The sequence below is a fragment of the Colobus angolensis genome, unplaced genomic scaffold (assembly GCF_000951035.1).
Source record: "Colobus angolensis palliatus isolate OR3802 unplaced genomic scaffold, Cang.pa_1.0 Scaffold176, whole genome shotgun sequence".
In the NCBI taxonomy this organism is placed as follows: Eukaryota; Metazoa; Chordata; class Mammalia; order Primates; family Cercopithecidae; genus Colobus; species Colobus angolensis.
This window is the reverse complement of record NW_012114888.1, coordinates 3,272,185-3,284,502: the sequence shown is the minus strand read 5'-3', so window position 1 is coordinate 3,284,502 and position 12,318 is coordinate 3,272,185. Positions and strand designations below refer to the sequence as shown.

Genomic DNA, 12,318 nt, shown 5'->3' with positions numbered 1-12,318 from the left:
CTTTCAAAGGGTGATGGGATCACAGTGGAAAGCATAGTGTTTTGATGCGGTGTCATTAGACTCAAGCATCATATCAAAGCTCCTTCAGATAAGGAAGATTGCCGTTTTCATTTCTGCTACAGATAGACAAGTCTGTCTTTGATTCCCTTGCTATCTCTTGAATCACCCAGTCCCACCCAAGATAGAAATTGCCTCTATAAATCTGTAATCAGTGGTTTAAGGTCAGAAACCAAAACTAATTTCTCTGCTTTTGGCTCACTTTTCAGTGACTGTGCTGGCAATATTTAATGAATTGCATGCAGACGTGGATCTTTACGCACTTCTTTTTGGAGAGAGTGTCCTAAATGATGCTGTTGCCATTGTACTGTCCTCGTAAGTAGCAGTGTTTCTGCTGGAGAAGGGACACCTTGGTTTCCTGTATGCTTTGGGCTAAATTCAGAGGCTCATCTTAAATGTATTACATATTGAATTGGGTGTTTTTCTAAATGAGATTTATCAGCTTTGTGGATAAAATTATGTTGCTTAGTGTGCCCAGCAGCAATCAGAATGCTGACGCCAGTGTAACATGGTGGCTGCAGATTAAATTAAATGAATTTACCCTGGGCAATGCTGGCCGCAAATTAAATTAAATGAATTTACCCTGGCCAATGCTTGACAAAATGTAGATACCTATGTTTGTCGATATTTTCAGGTACCATGGTGTAAAACCAGTGCAGTCTTTTAAAACTGTCTCTTGTTTTTAAACTTCAGGTCTATTGTTGCCTACCAGCCAGCAGGACTGAACACTCACGCCTTTGATGCTGCTGCCTTTTTTAAGTCAGTTGGCATTTTTCTAGGTATATTTAGTGGCTCTTTTACCATGGGAGCTGTGACTGGTGTTGTGACTGCTCTAATATCCTTTTTGTAGTTTCAGTTAGGGCCTGGGTATGTGTGTGTGGCATTACACTTTCGAAAAGCAAGTTCTCAGCTGTTCTTTCAAATTGGAATCTTACATTGATTGTTCCACTGGGGTGTGATGGCTCCCGAAATATGTCACTTTGGTGAAGCATGACGGTTAGGTCCCTAGCCGAGAGTCTGAAACAATGTTTAGGAATACAAGCCTAGACTTCGCTCTGTCTTCACCTTTGCTTTTTCTCTCCCTTTCTTGTGATCCAGTTGGAGCATCAGTTTTAGAGGGGCGAAAAGAGCTGAGGAGCCAGGAGGTGGCTGGGAATTAGGGACTACTGGCTGGGAAGTACTTTAGCCCCAGCTAGCTGCTGCCACCTGCTGTTCTGGGCCGCATGGTGTTATGTGGTGATAGCTAGTTAGTGGCCTTCCATAAGCAAAGGATGGCTGGGCTTTAGTTTAAACAAACTAAAAAAACAAAATGTGGAAAGAGCAGGCATCCCTTCTACAGATGTGCTGAGTCCTGCATCATATCCTCTTTGGTGGGCAGTGCTATGTAATTTAAACCACATCATTCCAACATGTAATCAATATGGAAAAAAAACCAAAATTATGATAAAAAATAATTAATGAGATTTTATACATTCAATCTTTGTGGCAAGCCTTTGAAATATGGTATGTGTGCCAGGTGTGGTGGCTCACACCTGTAATCCCAGCACTTTGGGAGGCCAAGGCAGGCAGATCACCTGAGGTCAGGAGTTCAAGACCAGCTTGGCCAACATGGTGAAACCCTGTCTCTACTAAAAATACAAAAATTAGCTGGGTGTGGTGGTGCACACCTGTAATCCCTGCTAATCAGGAGGTTGAGGCAGGTGAATCACTTGAACCTGGGAGGTGGAGATTGCAGTGAGCCCAGACCATACCATTGCACTCCAGCTTGGGCAACAGAGCGAAATTCCATCAAAAAAAAGAAAGAAAGAAAGAGAAAGAAAAGAAAGAAATATGGTGTGTGTGTTGCTCTTACAACACATCTCAATTTGGAGTAGCCACATTGTAAGTGTTCAGCTACCACATTGGAAAGCAGATTTAAATTGCTTTCTTCACAAGGGCCCTTTTGATGCCCTGGAGACATATATTGCTTAGTGAAATCCCTCATGAGACGCTTCTATGCTGGCCCTGTGTCGAATGGCACTGTTACAAGAAGGATCTCTGGTCCCAAAAGGTGACACCAGCACCTGGTAGCTGCCTCAAGAATTGTGCATTTCTTTCTTTCCTGTGCTTTCCTTAGGCACCTGTTGTGGAGTCAGGTGGCCTCAGTGGTGCCCAGCGGTCAGGGTCTCACAGGCCTTGTCTTCACAGCCCTGCTGGAACCAACCCAACAAGCCAGCCTGACGTCATGACCATGCCTCTCAGAACCATGGCCATTCAAGGAGCACAGAAACCCAGTTGCCAGTTTCTCTAGAAAGCTGAATTTATTTAAAAAAAACACAAAAACAAAAAACAAAACAAAACAAAAAAACCACCTTATTGACATATAATTTATATACCATTTAAATGTAATGGATTTTGGTATATTACATGATAATATTTTTTTTGACAGAGTCTTGCTGTGTTGCCCAGGCTGGAGTGCAGTGGCGCGATCTCGGGTCACTGCAACCTCTGCCTACTGGGTTCAGTCGATTCTGAGCCTTCTGAATAGCTGGGATTACAGATGTATGTCACCACACCCAGCTAATTTTTGAATTTTTAGTAGAGACGGGGTTTCAGTATGTTGGCCAGACTAGTTTCGAACTCCTGACCTTAGGTGATCCACCCGCCTTGGCCTCCCAAAGTGCTAGGATTACAGGCATCAGCCACCGCGCCCTATGTGATTAATTTCTTAAAATTGTGGTAAAATATAGCTAACGAGATTTGTCATTTAACCATTTTTAAGTGCACAATTCCGTGGGGATTAAGTACATTCACAATGTCAGGTAGCCATCCCCGTCTACTTTCAGAATTTTTTCATCATCCCAAACAGAAGTTCTGTACCCATTGAACAGTATCTCACTGTTTCTTCCTCCAACCCCTACAAAACTTGTGTTCCACTGGAAAGCTTAATTTGTATTACTTAAGAAATCTCCAGCAGCTTTAGAGCCTCCGAAAAAAAAAGGTTGAAGGGAAAGGCTAGCCCTTTGGGGAGGGGTCCTGGGCTAGTGGAGTATGGTTCTTGGTGGCCCTGATACATGTACTTGGAGACAGGGTCCTTGACAGAATGCCAACGTGACTAAGTTTACCAAACTACACTGCTTCCCCCTGCTGGAGACAGCGCTCTTCTTCCTCATGTCCTGGAGCACGTTTCTCTTGGCAGAAGCCTGCGGATTTACAGGTAGGTTTTCTCTACTCTTGCACCACCCTTCCCCTCACTGTAGTGGGGCCTGTGGGAACTTGAAGGAAGCAAAGAATTCTTAGATAGCAACTGCATGGAGTTTAACTGTTCAGCAAGTGTCCGTATGAAGGATTGCTGAGCAAGGCTAGTGTTCTGTCTTAAATGGATTGTTTACTTTCCAAAAAGCTAGATTTTATTTTATTTTATTTTTTTAGAGATGGGGTCTTGCTCTGTCACCCAGGCTGGAGTGCAGCAGCACAATCATAGCTCACTGTAACCTCGAACTGCTAGGCTCAAGGGATCTTCCCCCTTCACCCTTCCAAGTAGCTGAGACTACAGGCACGTACCACACCCAGTTAATTTTTTTATTTTTTGTAGAGATAGAGTTTGCTGTGTTGTCCAGGCTGGTCTCAAACTCCTGGCCTTAAGTGATCCTCCTGCCTCAGCCTCCCAAAGCACTGGGATTACAGGCATGAGCCACCATGCCTAGCCTGAAAAAGTAGATTTTAATGATAAAGTTTATCATTCCAAAGTCAATTACATTTTTGAGTACTCATTCTAACTATAAGTAGATGTTAAGGTGCAAAGAATCTATTAAAATTTTATTTGTATATTTCCCTTGATTGCTATGTTATTTTATAAACGGTAGCAATGACAAGCAAAATATGTGTCCTTTAAAGGGTGATTTTGCATCTGCTCAGGTGAATGTGAACACGGTTTTTCATTGTTGTGTCTCTGAGCTATTTAATCATTGTTTTTCAATATCAAATTTTTATGGTGTCAGTTTCATATAGTATTAGTGTGGTGAAATGTGGTTTTACTTCTTCACATTCTTTCGTTTTTAAAAATCATTGAATTTTTCCATTAAAAAATTCAAGTACAGTTACTGTACATAATCCAAGTACTTAGGATGTCCTTTTATCACCCTTTCAAAATACTGTAGCAAATCTTTATATGCAGCATTACAAAATGCCCCACTTCCTTAAAATTTAACAGTTATCTATAAATGTGTAGGCAAAGTCCCAGGTGCGTCAGTTGTCTCGCACAACAAAATGATTACCATTAACCAGAAATATAGAAGATCGGGGCTTGGATAAATGGAATAGTACTCTTGATCTGTTTTGTCTGAAGCCCTAGACTGTGAAAAAATATAGGCCAGGCACGGTGGCACATGCCTATTTAAACTCAACATTTTGGGGCCAAGGCAGGTGGATCCCTTGAGCTCAGGAGTTCAGGACCAGTCTGGGCAAGATGGAGAAACCCCATCTCTACAAAAAAATACAAAAATTAGCTGGGTGTGGTGGTGTGCACCTGTAGTCCCAGCTACTCAGGAGGCTGAGGTGGGAGGATCACTTGAGCCTTGGAGATAGAGGCTGCAGTGAGTCAAGATCATGCCACTGCCCTCCACTGAGGGATATATAATATATAATCCACTTTGTCTCAAAAAATATATATGTATATAAAGCATTAGTTTGAAATTCAGTTCATTCATTCTAAAAACAGTGAGGAATATGACAAAAATTTGGATGGGCCCTCACAGTCTCTTTGAGGGAATGAATGCTATATGCCAACTACAGATGGTAGTTGGAGGAGTTTAGAGGAGGCAATAGATACCATTAAAACTGGAACAAGGAGGGTATGTTGAGGTACTTGGCTTTGAAGGAAGGCAGGGTTGGGAGACAGAAAGGTTGATATGAGGTGAGGGGTTGTAGGAGTGTTCAGTAGTAATAGGAAACTTTTTTTTTCTTTTCTTTATTTCTTTTTTTTTTTTTGAGAAAAGGTTTCCCCCTGTTGCCCAGGCTGGAGTGCAGAGGTGTGATCAGGGCTCGCTGCAGCCTCAGCCTCCCAGGCTCAAGCGATCCTCTCACCTCAGCCTCCCGAGTAGCTGGGACCACAGGCCCACATCACCACATCCAGCTAATTTTTTGTATTTTTGGTAGAAATGGGGTTTTACCATGTTTCCCAGGCTGGTCTCAAACTCCTGGGCTCAAGCCATCTGCCTGCCTTAGCCTCCTGCAGTGCTGGGATTACAGGTGTGAGCCACTGTGCCCGACCCAGCAATAGGAAAGTTTCAGAAATATTCAGGAAGTTGGATATGCTAGGCTTGCCTACCTTAACCTTTTGTTCCAGCAGGGTTTTTTTCCCCTGCCTCTTTATTTTCCATTGATTTTTTGGGGGGGATGTTTTAACAGGTGTTGTAGCTGTCCTTTTCTGTGGAATCACACAAGCTCATTACACCTACAACAATCTGTCAGTGGAATCAAGAAGTCGAACCAAGCAGGTGAGAGAGAGGCTTGGTACTCACGAGTTGCTTGTTAACACAGGGAAGGGGGAACTGCAGGGTTTACAGCTTCCTTTTCCCTTCTCTGTGCAGCTCTTTGAGGTGTTACATTTCCTGGCAGAGAACTTCATCTTCTCCTACATGGGCCTGGCACTGTTTACCTTCCAGAAGCACGTTTTCAGCCCCATTTTCATCATTGGCGCTTTTGTATCCTTTTCTTATTCCACCATTTTCTACATGCAGAGACAACCACTGTTGGAGAAGCTATAGTAATAATAGTCATAATAATAATATAAAATAACAATAATATAATCATATAAAATATCATAAAATAATAATTACTATTTCTGTTTTGGGTAGGTGACTAAGTCCATGCTAGTTCACAGCGTTTTTATGATGAATAAAAGAAGGCTTAAGTGGCATTTCATAACGCTAAATGTATTTGACTTAAAGGACTGCATGTATTCCAAGATCATCCTTTTGGCCTTTTCTGTGTAAGATGGCCTTTCTGTTAAACTGGTGCTCAGCAGGTGATAGTTTGTGTTGGAAAGTGCCCTTCTGGGTGAATCTAAAAGTCAGCAACCATGTCAGTCTCCAGTGTTATTTTTGACATTTCATTGCTGTATGAATTCCAACCCAGGAGGTGCCCTGATTTGGATGACCCAAAGGTTCTCCTCTTGCTCGTGGCTACATCCACAGTATGGGCAGCCCTTCCTCACACTGCCCAGGGTTGTTTGCAGGCAGTGACCCTACTTTTTCTCAAGCTTCCCTGCTGCTGCAGATCATGGTGGAAGACTCTTTCTCCCCACCCCCACCAAAAAAAGGAGAAGGAAAAAAAAAAAAAAAAAACAAGGGGAAGAAAAGATAAAATAGAAAAATACTTGGTTCCTTGGTCTGGGCCCATTGTAAATGCAGTTTCTGGAAAAGAGACATAGTTTGCAGGATTGGCTTCTCTCATGTGCCTAGCAGTGGATGGACAGCTGAGGGTTTTGCTCACTTGGCCTCAGATACTATGTTTTTATTAAAGCGAACTTTTCTGGGGCTTGATTTCAAGATACTGAGCGCAGTCCCCTATTGCTGGACATTCACATTTGCCTTTTCTGAGGCCTCATGATTATCCTTAGATTTTGGAATGCTGGCAAAAAAGGAGTGTTTTTCTCTCTGGGCTTAATTTATTGTGCAGGAATGACTGACACTCACCACGCTGCTGGACAGTGACAGTGGCCTAATGCAATACTGGAATCCTTCTAGTGTGAGAGCCTCCTATGCTCAAACCGGTGGCTCATTTCTTGGATTTCCATGCTTACCAGACTAATAGCTAAAAATCTGCAAGACCAGTGTTTTTATTCTTTTTTGAGAAAGACCTTGCATGTTGTTTTGATTTGTATTCCTAGCATGACACCCTGTGAGAGATAGTGAAAGCACAGCCCTGTTTACAGATGAGGGCCTGGCAGAGGCCAAGCCAGTCCTCTGCAGATCCTAACTGCTGCTTACCACTTAAGGACTTTTGCTTCTCTTCTGGGATAGAATGTACTTTGTAAGCATTACCTCGTTCTTTCTGCTTAAAACAAAACAGAAAGAAAACGGAAGAAAAACAGGCAGTGCTTTACCCTGCAGGAGACGGAGAAGATAGTTCCGCCCTGGCTTCTGTCTGAAACAGCTGCAGCTCCTGCAGCTGGTGTTTTGCCAAAACGGAAGCTCCCTGTTCCTCTGGCTCCCACAGACGTTCCCTTCTCTGACCAGGGGAGTGTGCAGCTCTCTCAGCTGGGCACTGTTCTAAACTCAGAAGTGACAAAGGACCAGTTTCCCTGAATTCTTTGGTTTCCACAACAGAGTTCCTTTTTCCACCCTCCTTTTCCATTTCTTACATCTCCAAAAGACATTTTAGCTACTTAGGTAGAGAAATATCTCCCTGGGTTCATTCCTGTGAGTGATCTGAATGTCTTTTAGTGTTATGAATATTTTAAATTTCCCCACCTCTTATTTGCAGGCTCTTTCTGGCCATTAAAATCTCTGATGTTTACTTGCAAATGAAGCCTGCGAGCGCTTATCCAGCAAACTTTTTCTTTATAGTTTGACTGCAGGATTAGCAATTTTTTTCTTCTAGTGCCTTTTCTTTTAGTAGAGCCCAGCACACACTGTTTGCTTCTCTCAACTGCCCTCTCCTGCCGTGGTACTTTAGCTTATTCTGGACTCCTTTTTAGATAGATTTAGATAGATAGATAGATAGATAGATAGATAGATAGATAGATAGATAGATACCAGTTGAATTAAATCAAGAATTTACAACAGTGTGTTTAACAAGCTAGAAATGATCTCTATGAATCAGGAGGTGGGGAAGCTTAGCCAAACTACTCCCATTTTGTTGCTGAGAAACTTGTCTGAGGGAAACTAGGCAGCCGGGCTTCTTTGGGCAGCTCTCTGGACTATAATGAGGCGTCACGGCATTCCTAAAATTCCCTGCTCAGCCAGAGGCTGTGTGGAATGCCATTCTGGAAACTGTTGGGCCCTTAACCTCCACCTGTGGTCAGGTTGCCATCTTCCTGGGCAGAGCCGCGCACATCTACCCGCTTTCCTTCTTCCTCAACTTGGGCAGAAGGCATAAGATTGGCTGGAATTTTCAACACATGATGATGTTTTCAGGTAAAAAGGCGTAAGTGTAAAGAAAATGAGTTTTATTCAGCAGGTAACAAGAATATGACTAAAATATAATTGATAAGGTTCATAAAAAGGCAAGCATTCAAGTTTCTGGTCCGTTTGTATCCCCTGCAGTGAGGAATAGACAAATGTACATGTTCAATTGAATTAGTGTTGATTTTGCAAACCATACTACCAAATGTGAACGTTCTTCCCTAAATTATTTGCATTTCTGTTTCATCACTACCACTCAAGGGACCTGGAGATATGGTGTTTAAAGTGCTTGATTGTTTTCTAGAAGATCTTCATAACCCTTAAGCTTCCTGAAGGGCGCCAGGTCTAGAATTAGAAGGAAAAGAGCTCCTGATGAGAAAGAGCACTGGCCAAGTCACTCAGCACCTCCCAGCTGCAGTATCCTCTCTTGTAAAATAATGAAATTGAACTAATTAGCTGAGGTCCCCCAGCTCTAACTTTCTGTGGAGCAAAAGAAATAAAATACACTCATGTAAGCAAGGGGGACCCAACGCTGGAATTTGATAGCTGTGATCATCCTGCTGAATTGACACTGTCTCCCGCATGCCCCCCCTTTTCCCTGTAAAGCTCAGAAGTCTGGAGAAGCCACTGAGGGAACAAAGGACAATAAAGAAAGCTGTGGAAGTAGAGTAAGGAGAGAGCAACTGGCATGAGTGGATGATGCAGTGGGGGTGGTAAGCGTCAGCTTTATATAAATGAGACCCAAGTTAGAGCATTTCTGCAGAACAGAGGGAGGAGAAGTTAGTTGCAAAAGGCTACTGTGACCCTTAAAGGCACCTCTGTCCTTTAAGACAGAGAGTGAGTTGCAGCCACCATTACTGCCATGCAGTAGTTATTGGGGGGCTCACAGAGTCATAGTGAAATCAAACCAACAGGCACTGCTCAGTAAAGCAGTCATTTTGTCTCACACTAGCTTGCCTCTGAACTTAGATACAGGTATAGTCCTCTAAGATGATTTCCTTTTACTCTGACAAACATTTATTGAGCATCCTCTTTTCTTTTTTTTTTTTTTTGAGACGGAGTCTCGCTCTGTCGCCCAGGCTGGAGTGCAGTGGCCGGATCTCGGCTCACTGCAAGCTCCGCCTCCCGGGTTTATGCCATTCTCCTGCCTCAGCCTCCCGAGTAGCTGGGACTACAGGCGCCCACCACCTCGCCCGGCTAGTTTTTTGTATTTTTTAGTAGAGACGGGGTTTCACCATGTTAGCCAGGATGGTCTTGATCTCCTGACCTTGTGATCCGCCCATCTCGGCCTCCCAAAGCGCTGGGATTACAGGCTTGAGCCACCGCGCCCGGCCAGAGCATCCTCTTTTCATAAGCCACAGCTTTAGGTTGTGGAGGATGCAAAGACCAGCCTCCTTCACGGAGCTGACAGTCTGCTGGGGGGAGGCAGGTAGACAAAGAGTTAATTTTCTTCCAAGAGAGGTTGGTCAATTGCACAAAAGAGGTCTGAAAGAAACGTGGACAAGAAGAGAATGGCTCAGGGCCATCTTCACTAAGGGAGTGGCCTTTTAGCTAGGCTTGGAAGAATGGAATTTCAGGAGGCAGCAGTTTGGGAAGGCAGAAAAGCATTGGCATGCCTGGCTTGTTTAGGGAAGGGCAGCAGTCCGGTTTAAATGTCAGATACATGGAATAATTCAGAAACAGGGTGAGGTTGACCACCACTGCTGCCTACAAGCTGTTGCTGATCTGGCACGGGGAGAGTGCCTGGAACCTGGAGAACTGCTTCAGTGGCTGGAAGGACACCTCCCTGAGCCTGGGGGCCACAAGGAGGTGAAGTGAGGTAGACAGGCACTGCAAGATGCTGGCTATAAGTTCAACATCTGCTTCACCTCAGTGCAGAAGAAAGCAATCTGGGTCCTCTGGACAGTGCCAGATGCCACTGACCTGATATGGCTGCCCGTAGTGAGGACTTGGCATCTTAATGAGTGGCACTCTGGGCTTCTGACCGACCTCCATAAAGCAGAAACTGCTCCCAACCATGGTAAAGATCTGGAGGCACTCCTGTGATGTCCCACCACCTCTCATAGAGCCCAATCATCGCTTCTACAGCAGCATCAGTAAAGATCGCAGGTATGTAGACCTCACTGAAGATCAGCTACCCTCTTGTGAGGGTCTGAAGGACACTTCTGCCAGACCTCTGCCCCTTTGGAATGAAGAAATAGTTCCCCAGATTAAGGAGGGGAAATGGGTACTGATTATAGCCCATGGCAACAGCCTCACCGGCATTGTCAAGCATCTGGAGGGTCTCTCTGCAGAGAGGAACCTGCCGACTGCTATTCCCGTTGTCTATGAATTGGACAAGAACTTGAAGCACATCAGGCGCATGCAGTTCCTGGGGGATGAAGAGACCGTGTGTAAAGCCATGGAAGCTGTGGCTGCCCAGGGCAAAGTGAAGAGGTAAAGGCCAGCGGATAGACTACTTTCCCTGGGAACACCCCCCTTGCCCATCCCTTTCTCTGTCCCTCCCCACTGCACATGTCACACTGACCACATCTGTAGACATCTGAAGTTGTAGCTGCAGATGGGTACCAGTGACTCCCATTTTTCATTTCAGCCATTTTTCTCCTGCACCCACTGTCTTCACACAATCTAGTCAAGATAGCACCTCCAGGGAGGGCACGGCTTCTCAGTCCAAGCCCAGGGAAAACTTCCCTTATCCAAAAGAGTTGAGAGGTAGTGACTTGGGTTTTTACCCGGGCTTTGTGTACTAAGGACCTGGCTTGAGTAGGAGATAGGGAGGAACCATGCTAAGGCACGGCCAATGAGGAGAAGCAAGAGAGCCTGTTTGCCCCCAGGAGCCAGTCCTGTGTTCTTCTGTAGTCAGGCCACTGCCTGGAGGGCTCTAGTCATTCCAGTGGAAGATGAATGTAACCGGCATGGTGATGTAAAAACAAAAAAACGGTTTCCTTTCTGACCCCAGAGGGGCCGGCTCTACTTGATGGGTGGGATCAATCCTGAATTAAGTTTCTGTTGCATTTATTTTACAAAAATGAAGTATATAAATAATACAAAACAAAAGTCCTTGTGGGGTTTCTAGTGGCAGTTGAAATAATCCCACATGTGATCATCAGAAAATAAACCATTCCTTATACCAATATGGCACAAGCTCCTTGACTTGAAAGGGGTAGGAGTGCCTCCTGCTGTGTGTTTTAGAATCCCTGCCCCGCCTTGTTTCATGGCAGTGAAATGCCTCTTGATCATGTCCAAGTGTGTCTTTCACTGCCTGTTTTCTGAATCATGTTTTAGTTACTTGACCCTGCCACATGGGCCCGGTACTCATTTTGAGCATGACTGTACTAAATCTTTTTTCCAAATCAGTATAAGAAAGGAATGATATGCAAGAAAAAAGGAAAAAAAAAAAAAAAAAAAAAGGTGAGGTTGGAAAGGAGAATTGTATCTAAACTCATAATTTTCACCCTTTAGGTTACATCAGAATTGCCCATTGGGCTTGTTAAAGCACAGGTTGCTGGGCCTCACTGTCTGATTCTGGGGATATGGAGTGGGTTCTTCTAACATTTCTGAGCTGCCGCTGCTGCTGGTTTGAAAACCACACTTTGAGAACCACCACTGTAGAGTGGAGACCTCAGAGAAGCTCCAGTGCTGTGCCAAAGAGTTTGAGCTTCACTCAAGAGCAGCAGGGACACATTCAGAGCTTGGTGAAGAGGATGGTGATAAGCTTCTATGTACATATTAGGAATATGCCAGTGGACAAGAGGAAGATTAGTTGGAGCTAACCCTGTCATCTAGGTCAACTTAAATATGCTCATTGGCTTCTGTACTAAAAAGCTGAGAAGTGTACAGTGCTGTTTAATGATATCTCCAATAAAAGACATTTTATGCTGGGAGAAATCTGCCTATCAAAAGGAACTCATTCATCAAAGCTATGAAATACCTGAGGTCTCACTTTCATATTGCTTACCATGCTTACCTAATGAAATTAAGAAAAATGTATTCTGCGTGGTCTCTCTCTGATGCCCAAGTTTTCTTCTTTGAGTCAACATCCCTTGAGAGGCTTAAATGTTGACCCTTGACATAGCTGGCTGGCTGTAGGGTGACCTAGATGTGTATAAATATTTCACTAGGACAGATGACTAGAAAACATCAACTTTGTTGT

General features: G+C 44.0%; 1 protein-coding gene across 3 annotated transcripts in view; it reads left to right on the top strand.

The window, feature by feature from the left end:
- Nucleotides 1–12,318, top strand: part of SLC9A7 (solute carrier family 9, subfamily A (NHE7, cation proton antiporter 7), member 7) — a 137,842-nt gene that overhangs the window by 93,745 nt on the left and 31,779 nt on the right. For all 3 annotated transcript variants that reach the window (XM_011938687.1, XM_011938688.1, XM_011938689.1), the window contains exons 6-11: nucleotides 267–372; nucleotides 751–892; nucleotides 3,148–3,253; nucleotides 5,446–5,534; nucleotides 5,628–5,741; nucleotides 8,066–8,177. In XM_011938687.1, coding sequence (XP_011794077.1) covers nucleotides 267–372; nucleotides 751–892; nucleotides 3,148–3,253; nucleotides 5,446–5,534; nucleotides 5,628–5,741; nucleotides 8,066–8,177 — 669 coding nt within the window. The remainder of the gene's footprint in view (nucleotides 1–266; nucleotides 373–750; nucleotides 893–3,147; nucleotides 3,254–5,445; nucleotides 5,535–5,627; nucleotides 5,742–8,065; nucleotides 8,178–12,318) is intronic.